The sequence below is a fragment of the Pollachius pollachius genome (genome assembly GCF_949987615.1).
Source record: "Pollachius pollachius genome assembly, chromosome: 4".
In the NCBI taxonomy this organism is placed as follows: Eukaryota; Metazoa; Chordata; class Actinopteri; order Gadiformes; family Gadidae; genus Pollachius; species Pollachius pollachius.
The window spans coordinates 16,946,247-16,966,520 of NC_136937.1; the positions used below are offsets into that span (position 1 = coordinate 16,946,247).

The following is a 20,274-nucleotide window of genomic DNA, read 5'->3' on the forward strand; positions in this document are numbered from 1 at the left end:
CGGTGCAATTGCACCGGGGCCCAGACGGCGTCAGGGGCCCATGGAGGAAGAAAGAAAAAGGAAAAGGATTGAAAAATATTAATATCGCGACTGAACAAAAGCCTCATCATTTCAAAGTGTAGTCCATTGTCTGCTCTTGCTTTGGGTTGTCTCTGTTCGCAACGAGACCGGCAGTGGAGAGACACAGGAAGGAAAGTAAAATATATTCAACAAATAAAATAACAGAATGGTGGCTCTGATCGGACATATCGGACCATTCGAGGAAAACACTGAACCATGGAATTCATACACCGAAAGGTTTAGGTATTCTTTGCTTGCTAACAAGATTGCAGATGATGCTGTGGTGCCCATATTTTTGAGTGTTATGGGATACAAAACATTCAACTTGTTGCGCAGTCTAGTACAACCTGCCAAGTCGCGGGATTTGTCCTATGAGGAAACAGTGACAATATTGAGAAATCACTGCTCCTCTAAGCCACTGGTGATCGCAGAGAGGTTTAGATTCCACAAAAGAAACCAAGAAGAGGGGGAATCAGTTTCACAGTTTGTAGCTGTACTGAAACGATTATCAGAACATTGTGATTTTGGAGTTCCACTCAATGACGCAGTACGTGACAGATTGGTGTGTGGTCTATGAAGTGAGGCTATCCAAAAAAGACTGTTGTCGGAGGCTAAGCTGACGCTGGATAGGGCTATAGAGATAAGTACATCCAATGGAGATGGCTGCCCGAGAAGCACAGCAGCTGGGGGCGTCCTCCCATGTGCATAGGTTGTCTTTTGAGTCCAAGAACATGACTGCAACAGGCAAGCCCTGTTACAGCTGTGGAAATACAGCAAACCAGGCAACAGAGTGTTGGTGTAAAGACTTAGACTGCCGAAACTGTGGTAAGAAAGGCCATATTGAACGTGCCTGTAAAATGAAAAAGACCCAGACACACAAACAGAATACAGAGACAAAGAGAAGTGGTTTCCAAAGAAACAAGAAAAAACAAGTGAATAAGATGGAACATGAACAGGATGGGCAGAGTTACTCCAATTCTGATGATGAAGATACAGTGCATGCTTTAGCTGTTACAGACAGGGATGATGGATACTGGGTCACACCACTGTTGGAAAACAAAACAGTACGGATGCAAGTGGACACTGGTACCCGGGTTTCTATGGTATCAGATTCTGTTTACAAGGAGAAGCTGCAGCACCTTACTCTTCGGGAGACAAAGTTGAAACTAAGGACCTACACTGGTGAGCCTGTCCCCGTGTTTGGAGTTGTGGATGTTACAGTGGAACATAGCACGCAGAAAAAGACTCTTCCACTGTACATCATTCAAGTAAACCATCCAGCACTACTAGGCCGCAGGTGGCTGGAAAAGCTCAGACTTAACTGGCAAGAAGTGTTTCAGCTCAGTGATGGTGACACAAGTCACTTAAAGGAGATCTTGGAAAAACACTGCAAAGATTTTGATGAAGAACTCGGCAGCATGAAAGACATTACGGTTAATCTCACAGTTAAACCAGGGACCACACCAAGGTGTCTCAAAGCTAGACCATATGCAATCAAACCCAAAGTAGAAAAAGAACTAGACAGATTAGCCAAAAGTTGGGTCATGGAACCAGTGAGCATAAGTGAATGGGCTACACCAATTGTTCCAGTAATGAAAAAGGACGGAACCCCAAGGATCTGTGGTGATTTTAAAGTAACGGTGAGTCCCTTTTTGATTGCTGAACAGTATCCTTTACCCCTCATAGACCACCTCTTTGCTGGTTTGGCTGGAGGGAAGAGGTTTAGTAAAATATAATTATTTCAGGCATATCTCCAGATGAACGTGGATCCAGAGTCACAGGAATTACTTACCGTGGTAACACACAAAGGCCTCTACAGATACCGGTGGCTCCCTTTTGGGATCACATCTGCTCCAGCACTGTTCCAAAGAGCAATGGACCAAGTTCTGAGTGGGCTACCAGGGGTGCAGTGCAACCTGGATGACCTGCTTATCACAGGACCAGATGACAGGACCAGGACCAGTCACACTTAAAGAACCTGTAAGCTACATTACAAAGGTTAGAGGAATATGGTCTGAGGCTCAGGAAAAACAAGTGTGAGTTTTTCCACTTTGTTTTACAGAGAATACTGAGACATTGAAATGTTTTTGATTTTGTAAGGTTACATCAGAAGTAAAGGGGGAGGGACATGTTGTGTATTGACTGTTTAAGTTTGTCTCTCCCGGGACGCTGTCACGCCCTCTCTTATGCTACGTGCTGATGTTGTTGTATGTGCCTTCTCTGAGTTCAATACTAAAGCAATGCATATCAAATGCTCACAGACTCGTGTCCTTATTAGTTGTTGTACTGAGTATGATATCCTAGTATACAACAAGAACCAATCAATGTTCAGACCTTTGTAGTTTATGCCAGCTCTGTGCTGTCCAAAACCATAGGTGTTGTTTTACATAAATTACTTATTTTCTGAACAGGAGCTTACCGAAAGACTCATCACCACAATTGATAATTGTTTCCTTATCTGAGTCACCCAACTCATAATAAAGGCTTGATCTTTTTTCATCAGAATTATTTTGCTTCGCTGAGATTAAAATGAAACCTCACAACTCCCTGATCCTGTCGTTGTAGGATCAATTATTTTTCTCTCTGTACACACACACACACACACACACACACACACGCACACACACTCGTTTCCTGTCAACAAAGGTATGGACTAGAGTTGCATCTCTCTCTCTCTCTCTCTCTCCCCCCCCCCCCCCCCCCCCTTGTCTCCCCTTGTCTCCCCTCATTCCGTCCGCAAGCTGAAGGCTGCCCGCCTCTGTTTGTGTGTCCTTTTTTCTCTCTCTCTCTCGCTCTCACGCGCGCACTCTGAGCCCGAGATTCGAGGAGAACCAGGCGACTTTTCATTTAGTTCTGACGGCACTGCGATCCTCCGCGATGGCGCTGCGGTGCTCCTATCTCGGCTGAGGTGGGCAGCGAGATACAGCGCGGAGTAGGAGGAGAGAAGGAGGTTGGTGATGAGTAGGAGAGGAGGATGAGGTGGTTGAGGAGGAGGAGGAGGCTGTCACGGTGAAGCCGCCACCGCCGCCGCCCGAAACCAATTGCTTCTTCAGAGAGCCCATGAGCGGGCTGCCGCGATGCGATGCTGCTCCGGACCATGATGGGACGGATTTCCATAGGATGCTACCTGAGTTGTGGCATCCTCGTGATTTTCGCCTCTCGAGTCCCGGCTTCCTCGGCGAGAGGTAAGCGAAAAGCTTGTAGTAGCGAAAAGCAGGAGTGAGAACAAGTTTAGTGGTGTGGGCAAGGTGCGCCGAAACTATGCCTACACCCTACAAATTCTGGCATTATGTTTGGTGTAAACGTGTTGTCTTGTGTAATCCTGAATTCAATAAGTCATTGGCATGAACACATGACGAACCAAACCATCCGGAAACAGATGGCTCAACGCGCTCTGGGTCTGATATAATGTCCACCGATGTGTCCCTTGTCCCATCCCGTTTAAAACGCTACTCTGCCCTGTTTTCTGTCTTTAAATCCGCCTTTTCGCACACGTGGAATGTCTCGCTAAGATTCAAAGTGTGTATTTTGTGACTCTTCCACTTCGCATATGCGGACCCCATGGCAAAACTTAAGCTGGTTTCAGTGTGTGCGTTTTACGGAACGCGTTTGGACACGTTGCATGGTAATCTGGGGACGATTGATTTCACTGCTCGTTTTCTATTCTCTCGAAAGACACTTCTGGTCAACAGAACTCTTTCGAGCTGTATCTGTGAGTGTGACACCGATTGTTTTCTGCTTTTTCCCTTGGACGATAATGGGCTTTGTGTGAACGTCTACTGCGTGTTTACTGTCCATTCACGCCCATTATCGTCTCGTTATTCCATCTCGTGGAAACGAATTCACCTGCAGGCAGCTAAATGGACCGTTATGAATTCCAATCTGGTTCTGTTTCTTCTTATTCTAAACCTAATCAGTGGGGACCCGTCTAATAGCCCTGACCCATTGACACCAGTTTCAACATTTGCAAGTCAATAAGCAAATTAGCCCCATTTATTTTTTCGTTAAGTCTGAAATACAACTTTAAATAATTTTCAGACTTTAATGAGACTATAATGAAGTCAGTTTCAGCATATTTACCTTTTTCCGGTAAGATTCTGGGTTTACTTTGGATGTCAGTCAGAAACACATTCCACAGTCCTCCACACTCCTTCTAGAAAGGTGTGGAGACGTGATGAAATTTCCACCGGTCAGTGTGTGTGATGTCCTGAGTCAGGCGTGTCTTTGTTGCGCCAAAGTCGGTTTACAGTTGGGCATAAACCACGAGGAGATGAACGGTTTAATTATTTTAAAGGTGCCTCGCACGAAGGCACTAGAATAAAGAGGAGAGGAGACCGAGAGAAAGCAAACAGAAAGAAGACGACAAGACTCACTCAATACTCAACACTCTGGATATTTTTATTTCCCAATCACACGAAAGGAGAGACCGGGTGATTGAAAGAGAGAGAGATCGGGAGTGAGAACGATAGCGAAAAGAGAAGAGAGAGAGCGAAAGGGGGAGAGCGCGAGGGAGAGAGAGGTACAGAGATTTGGAGAAAGAGAGCGTGTTAAAAGCCATGTTTAATTAATTTAAAAAATCACTTGCTGGGTATTGCTCTAGCTTTGATTCAACTGACATTTCAAATGGCTAAATAGCCCTTGTGCACGGTTAGTGTGGGGGGCTATAGTGTGGGGGACTATAGGATTGTAGCCCCTCTGTCGGAGATTGAGCGGTGGCCGCATTATCTGGATTCTAACTTTTGAATTATTGAAAAATAACCCATTTCTCTCTCCGTCCTCTATATCCATCCCCGCTTCCACACTTTCAGAGGGGACTGAGCGGTCAGATCCACAGGTAGACCATAGCAAGACCTGTTTCCAACTTTATAAACAGAAACCACACAAACAAAATATGTGCATATATGTACATATGTGGTGGTTATATCGCCAATATGGATTGGATTTGACTTGAAAACCAAGCACATTCTTACTAAACCAAGCCTTTTAAAAGCGTAGAATAACAGCGAACGTATTCAATAATTCAGATTCTCCTTCGACGCAACTCTTTGTGTGAAAGATGATATTGTCTTGGATGTAACTATGGACGATGAACCCTGGGAGTTACGAGTGTGGTGTTTGCCGGTGTGTGTTTGCGTGAATGCTTACATCACAGTGTTAAATGCACTTGTATGGTCGTATTGACTGTATACTGCCACTTAAAGTGTGTGTGTGTGTGTGTGTGTGTGTGTGTGTGTGTGTGTGTGTGTATGTGTGTGTGTGTGTGTGTGTTTGTGGACATATGCGCAAGTGTGTTCGTTGTAGTGATGGGTCGTTTGCGACCGAATCAGTTCGAATGAACAAATCTTTAACAGGAACAAACCGACCTGATTCTTCTCTCTCGTTCGTCTTGGTCGTTCTCAGACTCCTCTCAGACCCACTAGTTGCTGAGTCGCTGACTCGCTGTTCATTAACTGACTGTGAGAGGTGAAGAGGCTTAGTGAGCGAGCGTGAAATGTGAAACGGTAAATGCATGCTGTCTTTGTACTTTCTGTGTCAGATCAGTATTTGTATTGTAAGTATTTGAATTCAATCTGTCTCGTTTTTTCATGGTTCGTTCCAACGCACGCGACCCGGGACCCGGGACCCAGCCACCTTGGTGGATCTTAATTGATTCTTGAGTGGGGGTGGCTTTCTTCACAATCGTGTTAAGTTACTATTAACCCAAGAAAAATGTAATATGCCCAGAATAAACACAACTGTACATAATTGACTTTTAAACTCCATCATTGCTAAATCAAGTCTATTATCTTGCTGATATGTTTAACATCCAATAATCAACTATCCCCCCCATCCCGCTGCATTTGGTTAAAGTTGTAATGTTGTGTTGATTGATGACCAACTTGCACGATCATTTGAGAATGAGATGGTGTGTGCGTTAGTGTTGTGCCCAACTCCGTCCTTGTACATCCTGTGGCCTTGGCGCTGTCTTCCAGTTGATAGCTTGCATTATGCTTTCAAACCGCACTGAAAAGGGAAGCCTTGGAGAGGCTAACGGTCCGCATCCACAATTCATAGGCCCCTGCGCGACGCTGCCTGGCTCAATGGCTCACCGCCCCTCTCCCCCAAATCCCCCTCAACCCTCCAGCACAAATAAACTATTCACACCATTAATGAACATTTCATCGACAATGAAGTCCTCGTCCTCTTCTCCCTTCACATTTAACAGTTGGTAGAACTTCCCGTTTCCAGTAGATGTATGTGTATATATAAGTATACATGATGTAACTATATATGTATTTATATATGTATACATGATGATACTATACCTAGTAGATTGTGGGCCTTGTGAGAACAACCTGATCTTGTGAGTTCCTGTTCTGTTTCTGGAACAGACGACAACATAGCGTGAGAGAGGGAGAGAGAGTGTGTGTGTGTGTGTGTCTCTCAAAGAGTTACGGAGCAGAATACTTTAGTCTATCATCTTATTAGTCTCTGTCATAGTGGCATTTGTCAATATCAGCAAGCAGCTGTCTCACTGTGACGAATGAATTGCGAGAGTAATCAAGAGAATAAATATTTAATGGCAGTGAATTCCGTTGAAACGTGCGTGTGTATGTGCGCGTGTGCGTGTTTGTATGTGTGTGCGTGGGCCCGTGTTAGAGCCAAGCGCAAAACTGAGTGAGAGAGAGAGAGAGAGAGAGAGAGAGAGAGAGACTTGCAAAACAGGAGACTGGTGTGTTGAGATCAAAAATGGTTCAAACACCTTGAACTCAGGGGGCACAGGTAATGGTGTTGATAACAACATCAAAGTTCAAAGCAGAGTGAGGCTCACCAGAATCTAATGTTAAAAATAATTACAAACAACCATAAAAAATCAAAACAACAGCTAACACGATTGCATTGGCATGATTATTGTATGAAACATTATCCTATTAAAGGGCAGATAAACCCCCATTGTCTTTTTTTGCCACTGATTGAAAAGTACCACTCTCGGAAAGGGTTTCAGACTTATTGTGTTTTACAGAGACTTCCCCAATTTTCTAGTCAGAGAGATCGCAGAGATGTTCCCCAACACTTTGTGGGGCCCAAGCGCAACTGCCCAACTGAAAAAATCACCTCAGCCGTTAAACTATTTTTAAACATTTCTTTTATAGTTTTTTGTATAGTTTTAACCACAACACAAGCAATCTGTGTCTGATCATCTGGCATTATCTCCTCATTAGGAGCCATTGAGCCCTGATTGGAGCTCATGGCTGAAGCCTTGTTTTCTTTAATTTTAAATTAGATCGCTCTCTCGATGGCCTTTGCGGAATAGCACCCTCATGCTCGCAAACACACACACGCGCAGGCACGCACGCAAATGTTCACCCTTTTGATGTATGGAGATATCATGAGTTTAGATCTCAAAGTCTGGTCAAGTGCTTTTAGCACCAAGCAAAGCAGGGGACATACGTTGAATAACATGGAAAATACATTTCCAGAGAGCCTTTGAAGATGCCTTCTTGGATTGCTCCTCCGTAAAGGAATATATACAAAGCACTCACCCTTGCAGAAAAGGCGGGAATCTCACAGTACATCATGTGGTAGAAAATAGACAAGGTTGAAGATGGTTCAAACGAGTTGAATCCATAAAATATATCGGCCCATAAACATCAAAGGCAAATAAGTATAGAGAAAGAGATAGATATACCCAATTTCTGTTATCAACATACTGACATTCTCTTTTTTACATCATCAACTCACAATACCAGTAAGTGCTGCTCTAAGTACACTCCAAAGCAGCTCTTTCTGAACTATTTGTATTTTTCAGAAGTGCCTCGACAAACATTAGTTGTGTAGCATCCGCACATGCCACAGGTTAGCGCGGGAGGAGATTATGACTTCTGGGGCGTTAATGCCAGCAAAGACGTCAACATTTGCTATCTTTCCGATAAGCCATGTACTGTAGGTCTAAGCTTTGAAGTAAAGAGCAAATCCCTGTAAATCTCAACAGACAAGGCATGGTTTGCTACAACTTCACGTGTGGACCGAGCGTATTCTTATGATACGTAGGAGATCAAGGATGATGCTATTCTTGGGCGATTCCGTCCGGTGTTTGTCGTTTCAAGTCAGAAGCATCCTGCTGTTGAAGGCTTTATTCCAAATTGAAATTACTTATTTGAACATATATAATGTTAATTGGGTGAAACAGTTAAGGATAGGGTTAGGGTAAGACCCCCCTAGATTATTTACTAGGGGGGTCTTTAACAAGGTAGAGAAATCTTTCAGATACTCAAACTGGCAAGATAATGGACACCTTCAGTTTGTTTGTCAATAAAGTCAACGTAGTTAAGACCCACACAAGTAGGACTTCAATTACACCACCTCTGCCCACTTAATAGTCAGATGACATGTTTTGTTTTACAAACTAGTTTGCTTTCTACGTTTGTCTTTTTCCTGAAGGGTGGTTTGTTCTTGTGTGATCATTCAGACACCATGTTCTTTTTTAAAGGTGGTTCCCTGCTGAGCAGAACTAAGCACCGTGGAAGAAATAGGCACATTTGTGTCTAGAGCAGCTGTTGAAGACACTGATTTACTGCCACTATTGTCTCTGAGCATTATCAGACCCCTTTACCCAAATCATCTCTCTCTTCCCTTCTTTCTCTTCTCTGTTCATCTTTCCTTTATTTATTTATTTAGTGTGTTCTTTCATGGTCTTTAAATTATTATTTATGTATTTTATTCCTTGTGTCCTTCCTTATTCTTATTGTTTTCTTAACCTTTCCTTGCTTTTTCTTTCTTTCTTTCTTTCTTTCTTTCTTTCTTTCTTTCTTTCTTTCTGTCTTTCCCTTTCTTCCCTTCCCTCTGTCCTCCCTCATCTGGTCTGGTCGTTCCTCCTCTCTGTCCTTCTCCCCTGACATTCTCCATGTGGAGATGTGGACATCCATGTGGATGATGGAGCGCTCTGTCCAAAGTCTTCCCCGTAAACCCAGCCAATTAGCAGCAGCAGTCCGTTTAATCATTCGCTGTGATCTGCTGAACAATGCTCTGCCCATTTTTCTCTGCCCGTTCCGAAGCTACTTGTGACTCCGTGCCAAACCCATTTGGCACGGAGTCAACCCGTACATACAAGCGCCTTAATTGTTTACATTCTTTAGGCTACAACCATGCATTTCTTTATCCATGTACTACACATGAATGTGTGTGTGTGTTTTCTATAATCACAAGTCCAATATTAAAGCAAGGTTATTTATGCTGAATAACTTTGATTAGTTCACCCTTCAACGAGGCAGGGCATCGACGAGGCTGCACGGAGCTAAGAGTAGTCCTCTCTCACATCACAAACACAGGGATCAATACACATCTGGGTCCTTTCTGCCCCCTTCATCTCCAACAGGGGGGTGCGGACGGGACCACCTCTGACCAGAGGATAAGCCCAACTCCTTCAGCAAGTGTATGTGTGTGTGTGTAAGTGTGTGTGGCCACAAGAGCATCTCAAGTGTTTATAAGGGGTTTACATTCAAACGACGATGCTCTCTTGATTCCTCACACACACACACACACACACACACACACACACACACACACACACACGCCACCCTATCCATAAGCAACCTACCACTGAAATGCTGCATAAGGCATGCTTATCATCATGAATCAGAAGCTGCACATTCTTCCTCTGCATGCCCGTTTGCCATCCGAGGAGGACGTGTGAATAGCAACGTGTTGTCTGGGTTAATTGATTGGAAGGTCTCCTCTTTTCAGCCCAAAAAAATGAGACTGAGCTGCCTGTTGTCTAAAGAGTCTGCTAATGTCCAAATAACCCTCTATTATTCTGTGTGTGTGTGTGTGTGTGTGTGTGTGTGTGTGTGTGTACGTGCGTGCGTGCGTGTGTGTGTCTGTGTGTGTGTGAATTTGTGTGTGTGTGTGTGTGTCGGATAGCTCTAATCCACAAGAATTGGATGAAAAGAGAGGATAAAGGAAAGGATGTAACCCTAATTACCAATCGGGTGATTCTGAATCATCTGGCATTGGTAACGGGCAATTTTCTCCTTTTGCCTCGTCTTTTGGTATCTCCAAGCCGGGCGATTTACTCAGTGACCAACACGGCTTGATTGTAATCTTTGGGTAAGAAGAAGCAAGGAGTGGGTGTCTGTTAGTGAGAGAGGCGGGAGAGAGAAAAAATGAAAGTGAAATTAATGGAGTGGGCTAATCAATGCCAAGCAGTCGAGGAGCGCTGGGGGTTCTTCAGTTTTTTCTGTGATCATCGGCTCCGTGAGGGCCCGCCTCAGGAGGCGGTCAATTAAAGAACAGTGTGGTGTGAACGGCCTAGCTAGCTGGTTCCTTTTAAAACGGCCTAGCTAGCTGTTTCCCTCCAAAACGGGCTAGCTAGCTGGTTCCCTCAAAAACAGGCTAGCTAGCTGGTTCCCTCCAAAATGGGCTAGCTAGCTAGTCCCTCCACGGGCAGGTGTCAGGGTCGTTAAATCCTGTTCTTTTCTGCTGGGTTCAATGCTTGTCACTCATGGAAAATACCTCAAAAAATTCCTTTTGAGGTAGAAATACCTTTCTTTTATTATCTTCATGTATATAATTATCATGCAGTTGGTAAATATGATAATGTCAATATCGATGAACTCAAAAATAACATCAATTATTATTATTATAATCATGTATTTTATTTATTACTGTTTTCATCTCCAGAGATTGTCAAATTTTGGCTTAATCTGGCACATTCTAATCCTAAAGTTTGATAATGTTACCATTGGATAATTTACACCTCTCTCTTTACCGTGAGAAATTTCTTGGGGGGGGGGGGGGGGGGGGTGCATGAAAACCCATCAATAACGGTTTATTGTCAGCCCATTATCGCCGTTTGAGGAATGAGGCCTACATATCCTTGCACCTTTAATAAAGATAAAAGATGACGAAGAAAGCGGTGTCTCCTTGGCCTCTTGTAAAGAGAGCATGACGAACTGCTGTGATCCACCACGTCCACATGTCTTTAGGAGAGAGGGGGGTTACGCAGGAGGAAGTGGACACAGACTCTATATGAAGGGCTGCCTAGTCATCAGAATTTCTCCTCCCTCACTCTCCCTCTCGCTCTCTCCCTCTTCATACATATATGAGGTAGCCGTTTAAATATGGAGAAGATATACTTAGATATATGCTATTCAGAGTGGCTTCTTGTTCCGGATGGAATTACAATGGCAGAGATAGAAACCCAGAGAGGTGGGATTGCTGGTTGGGATGTGGCCTTTCATTCATGGGGATCTTAGACATGCAAACCTGCCATTTTATGAGCATTTTAAATTGTATCTACTGTATTAACTATTATAGTAAAAAAAAAAAGGTTATCGAGGCATAAGGATTGCTGTGGATGAATATGTTTATTAAAATGATTACAATTAAATGGTTTCTGACACCTTGCTAGATATGAGTCATAGTTGCTTAGCTTAGATAGGTTAAATTCAGCATGCATCCATAGTAACTTCCACATCCTATTGGACCAAAGTAGACGTTGAACAGAAATGTTCTCAGGAAAGATCCATAAGAAGATGTTCAGAACAAAAATCATCCATGAAAGACATGGTCAGAGCTCCAGTGGAGATGCAGTGGTGAAGCTAACCTGAGACACCAGGCCTATTACTCATACTACTAGTCCCGTTCTTGGAGAAACCTCCAGTACACTTAACAAGGTCTTAATTGATTGGGGCGGGCTGGCATAATAGGACCAGTGTTCTCCAAAAGGAACGACCCACTCATGGCTTCGCTCCAGTGTTGCCCGGTAGATATTAGATTTATTATCATTTGGGTTGGAAAACCAGGCTGAGCCACTGGACTTAAGTGAACTTAGTCAACAACCCCCTTAGCCTTAAAAAAGTATTCCTTCCTAATTATCATTAGGAAGAAAGAGTTTCAAGTTGTGACTCAGAGTTGGCTGGTGGCCTACCGTTGCGTCAGTAGAACCGCCGGCTACCACCTTCACTGACTCTACTGAAGACCATTTGTTAAAGTGAAGTGACATACTAACGTTCTAACCGTGTAGGCAGGACGCCTCGGAGGGATCCAGGATCGATTCCGCCCTGTGGTGCGATGCTATGTAATTCCCCTCGCATCTCCAGCCCACATTCCTGTCCGTCTCCTCTGCCCTGTCCATGAAGGCACAAAGCCCATTACAATATCGATAAGAAAGGTGAAGATTTTCAAGCACTGCAGTTTGAATGCCCAGCCAAAGCCAAATATTGGCTATGGCTAAGCTGGATTGGATTTGAAAATTCACTGTATGGTTCTTTTCAGTTATGCCCAAAGTAAACAGAGCACGCGTGTCGTAATCATATTGCTTTCAAGGTGCTGTATAGTTAAGAATTGAGAGCAGAAAAGCACAGAAGAGAACAAGATTTTGAAACTATACAACCCTAAAAATACGTTGCACCCCTCTCGTTTCCCTCCCTCCCTACTCCATTGACAAGGGTTGCATTTCATGCACTTCATGCACTTGTGTTTGACAGGCAAGATGGAGCCCCTGAACCAATCACGGAAGAGATGCTATTACTAGTCAGATATTAGCCAGGAGTGGTTTGAAATCTAAATTAGCTCCTACAGTGCATATTCTCAAAGTGTATTTCACTTTGAGAATATGCATTATTTTCCATCTTACACAGCAGGGTGCTTCGAGCTCTACTCAAGTATCCTTGTTCACCTTAATATATGACGTAGCCTACTGTGGTTGAACAGAACATACCTCTCAATGAAAACAATGCATGGCCTCACATCTGGAGTAGGCTGCAGGCTGCAGGCCGGCTCAGCAGCAGGTTGCAGAGGTCAGAATAATATGTGTGCTCAGCTAAACCCGGATGTACATTCAGCACTTTCTCTCTTTGGGATGTATTTTAGTTTGAAGGGGAACTGTGTTGTGTTTGTGCGTGTGTGTATGTGTGTGTGTGTGTGTGTGTGTGTGTGTGCGTGTGTGTGTGTGTGTGTGTGTGTGTGTGTGTATTTAATCATTATGCAAATCTTGTGTGCGTTCAAAACATTCAACACACATTTGCCAAAATGCGCTGTGATGTGCTGGAATTAACCCAAAACAAATAAATCAATGATTTGCATGCTTACTACCTGGTACAGTGTCACAACGCTGACTGCATTAGAACATGATGCCGCATTATAACATGGGGAAGGGAGAGTCTTGCATAACGGCCAGATTTTCCCCTCAGCGAATGTGCAGTCTCACCTGGTGTCACCATGCCCCTCAATATGTCTTTTCACTCGCAGCTTGTGATTCGATTTTCCGGTGGCTTATTATGCAAATGACCCAAACAGTGCATCGGTAATGCGGCCACATCTCACCCACACATGAAAAAACACTACGTCTGCTTCTCCTCTAACTCGGGCTCCTGTACGGGGCAACACGGCTCATTAGGGACGTCACTAATTCAGTTCGACTGTTGGCTCTTCTCCTTAAAAGGCAGGAAGGAAGCTTCTGGAGGTGCGGCTTGGTGTACCGTGAAGGGTTTTCCTCTGCCCGCTTTATCTGGTCGACCCATCAGGCTTCAGATTGAATGTCACATCGCTGCTGAGCGACTCCAGGTTCCTGGGATATAACCTTGGATGTTCACATGGGCCTTCTGATTCAGACTCATGGATGGATGGGTTCTAATCCTTCTGAAGGAGCGGAAGGCAGGTCTGGACGAGGTCTGAGGGTTTGGGGGGTGTGGTGCTGTGGGACAGGGGAAAGGGAGGAGATGTGTTCTTCTGAACAGAACTAGATGCTAGCACGGTTGTTTTATATGCAGGATGTATGGAAGTATGTTGGAGAATCCTCGCCCAGAATCACAGAGTAAAGACTCAGCTATTGTAGTGTATGAATGATGGATTGATGGATGAATGGATTGGCAGCTTGGTGAGTCAATGGTGGATGGATGAATGGATGAATTATTGGATGGATGGGTGAGTGGAATAATGGCTGGATGGTTGCATATATAAATAGAGGGATTGATAAATAACTTTGCCACAGTAGTAAATGCAATTCATAAATAAAGCTAAATAAGATGAATGCGATACATGAATAAAATAGGAATAGCATCAGCAAAAACATCTCCCCTGTTTTCCTATGTGCCTTTGGAAAAACAGTCCTTAAAGTCCAGAAAGACAAATGCCCCAGCGATGGGTACAATAAATGTAAAGAGAAACAATGCCCAGATATACACAGGCAGAGGCAAATAATACATATTCTACTATCGTAATGAAGACAAGTCCACGCCATGTGAGCAATAAATCAAGGAAATAAAACAAAGATGTACTGTATCCCGAACACCATGCATCACACTACAGCCACGGAGTCAAAGACATCTCCTGAAATGGGTTAATACATAAAAACAGAAATAAATAAATTAAAGAAATATGAGTTATTGTTCTCTGAGTCACATGCTGGTATAAAATATTGTGTTCACAGGTACAGCAATATTATTTCCTTAATTTATTATCCTTTGTCTCGTATGATTATTTGTGGGCTTAGTGGAAATGTAAAAAGTCTGTGGATAATATCTGTTTGGTTCACCGATGTATATTACACAATGCAAATGTGATTTTTATTTATATAAACAGTTAAGTATTAATCTTTGTTTTTGAAAGAAGAAGCAGACTTTTTAAAATTAAAGAAAATTGAGAAATATAGAAAAAAGGTCCTGAGGGTTTGTCTCTGATGAAATAATAAATTTAGCTCATCAAAAACACAGCACAATTTGTATGGTACATTGGGAAGGGAAATTGTGTTTTTACATTCCATCAAAAAAAATGAACTGATGAAAAGAGGCATTCAGGCTTAAGAAAGGGAATGTTTGAAGCTCATCACAAAAAATCATCGAAAATCGTCTAAAATTAAATGTCTACTTTTAAGACATATGCCAGCTCTTACCTTATATTAAAAGTCTTGGTTGTCTGCAGCATTGTTTTATCATTCTAATCAGATTAAATTGTAGTTCATTACGGTTATCAAAGGGTGAGGAATCTTGAGAAACATGGAAATTAAATAATCATATATACACCATTAACTTAGCCAGGCCTAAAACATTCTTTGTTTTGATTTTCTGTTCCTAATGAACAGATTAAAAATCTGAATGTGAATGTGTTACACTTTTTTTTTTACTTTAGAAAACTCAATGTCTCAATTGTTATGGCCAATAGATATTGTCCTGAAATAAAGTCTACGGAGACTTTAAACCCACCAATTTTTGGGAGATTCTGTTCTGTTTTACCCATAAAACCAATGTTTAAAAAACAGTCGATAAACAGCATTGCCCTTCACCGGGTAAGGCAAGGCAAGGCAAGGCAAGGCAAGGCAAATGTATTTATATAGCACTTCTCTTTCACAACGCAGACTCAAAGTGCTTCACATGTAAACATTGTCATACAATAAAATAAAATAATAGATAAGTAAAAGAAAATCTATGCAAAAAATGCAGTGTATTAAAGATCAAATCAACAGTCTCTCTGGTACCCACGTCGGGACTCCAACCCGACCTAAAGGAACTTGGTCCTTTCTCTGGGACTCCAACCCGGATTCTAGGACTCTTTTCTAGGACTTTTTCTGAGTTTTCTGTTCAAAGGTGGCATACTATACCACCAGGTGTGAGTGTGATTATCCGTTACAAGCCACTTTGAAAATCTGCCTCTTTTGACATTACAAGTGGCCGTGTCCACCAAGAGGTGTGCTGGATGTAAAATTGGGATCCGCCGACAATCTGAACCAAAGTAGAGACATAGTCAAAGCGAGGAATTGACAACCTTTCTTCCTGTCGTAACACTTATAAAACAAATGTAACAATTGTACCAGCCCAACCACAGCTGGAAAATAGTAAATGCTCAAAACCTGAGTGAGTAGTACCGAAGTTCTTCTTTAGTTGAAGATACATTTCACATAAACGTTCTCTTTTGCCCCCAAACACCAGGCCCAAACAATGCATTTTAAGTTACATATTATACGACAGGTGGTAAAATATGCCTTTAAACACCAAATGCAGAAAAATAAAAACTGTCAGCAGGACATCAGTCTTGATAATTGTGTCCTTTAGGCTGTAAAATGAATGACATTAATCTTGATTTGCATGTCCTTATAGGCTGTAAAATTGTGATCAGCCACCAAAATAGTTAAAATGAAGTCAAAGCCTTAGATTACTGCAAACAGACGGTTAACATTGTAGCCAGAAAAGAGCAGACAATAGATAAATTAAAAACAAATTCTTCAATGTTTGTTCAGGTTCAGCCTAAGTGCTGATCAGCATTTTTCTCAGTGCCATAGCTCTAGGTTCAGAGAACAGGCTATGCAGTTAACAACAAATCCAGGGGTTCACAAAAGCAGCTTGAAAAAATTCTACTGTCCAGCCCCAATCTTGTTTTTTAGTCCAAGGACTTTTGGGGAAAGCTTTTCCCCACCCATTCTGAAGAGGATTTTCTGAATAAATTCATAGTAGTGCCTTAGCTCCTTGGGGTAAGCCAAGTTCAGTGTATAGATGACCCCCAGCATCAATGCACAAGCTCTGGCTATGGTTGTCAAGAACGACGACTCCTTGCATAAAAATGCCAATGTATCCAGCTTCTTCACCCTCCTTACTGATGAAGGTGTCCATGGAGTGTTTCCTCATCTCTCTCTGGATATCGTCACCTAGGATGTCCTGTATATTTTAAGAACGATTAGAAAATGAATTGTAAAATAAATAATTAATTTTTTTTTTTATTAAGTATGATAAGAAACAAAAGCAAAATTTGAGCTCTCCTTTCCCCTCTCTCTTTGAATCCTCCTATTTCTTCCCCCTTCTTCTCCAGTTCTCTCTTCCCTTTCATTCTACTCAGCTCATCTTCCTCCTCTTATTCCTTCCAGATACTCTTCCTCTATTTGTCCCTAATCTCCTAACATTTCAGTCCAATTTACATTGTAGGTTTTTTCAGCATTGAATTGCATTTTTAGCATGTTGTACTTTGAGACAAAAACATTTTAGAGTATTTTTTATATACATAATTTCAACCTAATGGTAAAAGGTGATAAAAGGTAGGTCAAATATATTTTAAACTGATACTAAAGTGGTCAGCAGAAATGTAGTTGTGCGGCTCTTATGTGGTCAAATCAGGTTTGAGGTCACATAGTAAAGGCCATTTTATGCACCTTTTAATAACTAGTGTGGGAGTGACATTATGATCTAAAAACTTTTTCTGTAATACAAGCCAGCATTGTGACCACAATTACAATGGCTTACCATATACTCCCGAATGAGATGTCCATCATCCTCACCAAGATTGATGCAAAGTGCCTTCAGGACTGCCAACCTTTTAAGATTGGAATCACGTGTAGCCTGTGTAAAAGGATGACAGTTATTATTACAAATAATTATTCTTTAACACACCAATATATATACTAAGAACAAAAAGTAAGGAAATTTGTGTTTGGTTAATTATTTCTCTGTGGTAACAATGCTTTTTGACAATAAATCTTATACCGTTGGAAAGCCTGTATAGTTCCCTTTCAAATGATGCCCCATTTGTAAGGAACATGCACTTGCACTGGGATGAGCAGCAGAGCTGAGTATGTGGGTTGCGCCCATGAAAAATGTTCCAAATCTTCTCTGCCAATGCCAAACAGCTTATTCTGCCATTGACTCGTTTGGTGTTTGGTAGATTGGATGATTGAAGTTTGAAGAAACAAGACATATTGACAATTTAACAATTAAAAACAGGAGCCTCAGTAGTGTGTGGAAGAACCATACACAGCCCCAACAGTCTGGCACCTCCTCCTCATGCTGGTCACCAGCCTGGTCACACACTGCTGTGGGATGGCATCCTATTCTTCAAACAGCATTTGTCACAAGTCAGCCAATGTGGTTGCGTTGGTCACTCTGGCACGAACAGCATGCCCAAGCTGATCCCACAAGTGTTCAATGGGGTTGAGGTCAGGACTGCTAGCAGGCCATTCCATCCTCTCCACTCCCACATTCTGGAGGTAGTCTCTGATAAACCCCGCCCTGTTGGGGCGAGCGTTGTCATCTTGCAGGATAGAGTTCGGTCCAAGACTGTGGAGATATGGGATTGCCACTGGTTGCAGAATCTCATCTCTATATCTCTCTGCATTGAGATTGCCTCCAATGATGACAAGCCTCGTTTTTCCTGTGAGGGAGATGCCGCCCCACACCATCACACTGCCTCCACCAAAATATTTTATTCTATCGGTAATCAGCAATCAGCATAGCGTTCTCCACCTTTTCTCCACACTTTGACCCTAAGATCCAACTGCCGTAAGCAGAATCTGGACTCATCCCTGAACATAACGTTCCTCCACATGTTCAGGTTCCATTGCACGTGTTGCCGACACCAGCGCAAACGGGCCTGACGGTGAAGGGCACTCCTGGCAGGACTCCTGGCTGCCTTATGAGACCAGAGATTGGCTGCGTGTAGTCTGTTCCGGATTGTCTGGGCAGAGAGGCGTCAGCCATACCGTCCTGCAAACCTTGACTGCAAATCTGTAGAAGACAGCCTACGGCACCGTAGGCTGTCTTCTCAAGTGCTGACAGGGTGATGAAATGGTCTTCTTGGGGTGTCGTCTTCTTGGGACGCCCACTTCGCGGCCTGTCTTTTACATCCCCCGTTATATGGAACTTGGCCTTCAGTTTGGAGAGGGTACTAGGGCTCACTCCAAATAATGCCGCAATTTGGTTTTGCGGAACACCAGTTTGAAGTTGCTCTATCGCAAGGGCCCTATTCAGATCAGTCAAACGCGGCATGCCAATTCTTGGAGCAGCCACTTGCTGACTGTAGCTGTACTTACAGTAGTAGGGCCCATGCTAACAGGTGCTACCAATCAGGTGCCAATCAGACACCTGATTGGCAGCCCCTGGGGGTACCAGAAGCTCAAAACAAGTGTCAATAGCAACGGCAAAATAACCTGTTTGGCAATGGCAGAAAAGATTTGGCAAATATTTCATGGGCGCAACCCATATACTCACATATATATCTCACAAATGCATGTTCCTTACAAATGGGGCACCATTTGAAAGGGAACCAAACAGGCTATCCAACAGTATAAGACTTATGGCCAAAAAGCATTGTTACCACAGAGAAATAATCTACCAAACACAAATTTCCTTACTTTTTGTGCTAAGTTTATATAAAAAAGTCTAGATAATAAATATTTTTTTCAACCCATGTTCATCTTAAAAAATCGATGTAATGATTCATTATACTTGCCATAAATGGAGTCATATTTCCTAAGAAACGTGTCTTGCACTTTCAGAAACGCCTCCCTTCTTCTGTAAAACAGATGTCAGTTGGAGTAAATGGCTGTCCAACAGCGCAATGAAGGTAGTTTCAAGAGGGATTGTTGTTATGCGCTGGAATTCAGCATATATCTATACAAAGAAAATAGGAAAAAAATACAAAAGGCATGGTGTTCAGTCATTGACATAATGTTATTTTATTGCTACTGTATCATTAAAGGTCACATTCTAATTTGGACCTTTACATTCACAAAACAAAAACTTGTCCGATAGGATGTGTAGTACAGTTTGGTACAGCCATAGGTATATAACTAAGTAATATTTACTTTAAAAAGTCCCCTAGTCTGCTTTGTAACTATTGGGGTTTCAGTTCCAATAATCATACACCAAAATGTGATATTAAGAATTACACTGTGGTAAAAAACAACAACCCTTTTCTTACCTCATCAGTACGGTGAAGTGCAGGCCACCTGACTTGAATCTCTCCGGCACCTTGATTTCCCTGAACCACCTCTCTTCTTCTATAGGAGAAGGTTCTCGACATCTTCTCTTTTAAAGAGAGTGCAGTGTCTCTTCGTCTTCTCATTTCGTTTAATAGTTCAACCCTTACCTTTTCTTGGCTTTCATCGGTTTCCCCAGCAGGGTTTGAAGGAAAATAGTTTACTTCCGCCTTTTTTGGTTTCTTCACAATTTTGGCTGGGCGGCAGTCATCCCCTGATTTGTTTTTCAATGCATTTATGGTAACTTCTTGGCTACCAATGTTGCACATTTTTGTTCTGTAATTCGCTATTTTATATTTCAGGCTAATCATCCAGCCATAGTATCCAATGGCAGATTCTTCTTTTAAACAGGGACATTTATTGATGAGTGCCCCTGCTACATCATTCATATGGTAGTTCTGTTGATATGCAGTGTACTGAAAGATTTCCTCTGCTAACTTTTCCAAGATGTCGGACTTCAACCCTTGTGTGATCTTTAAGAGAGAGCCAGTTTCGCT

The 20,274-nt window shown here is 42.5% G+C and overlaps 1 protein-coding gene across 1 annotated transcript in view; it reads left to right on the forward strand.

The window, feature by feature from the left end:
- Nucleotides 1-1,130: 1,130 nt before the first annotated feature.
- Nucleotides 1,131-20,274, forward strand: part of LOC307074209 (netrin receptor UNC5D-like) — a gene marked incomplete at both ends in the record, with an annotated part of 151,846 nt that continues 132,702 nt past the window's right edge. The window contains 2 exons of the mRNA XM_079734233.1: nt 1,131-1,242; nt 3,126-3,245. Coding sequence (XP_079590359.1) covers nt 1,131-1,242; nt 3,126-3,245 — 232 coding nt within the window. The remainder of the gene's footprint in view (nt 1,243-3,125; nt 3,246-20,274) is intronic.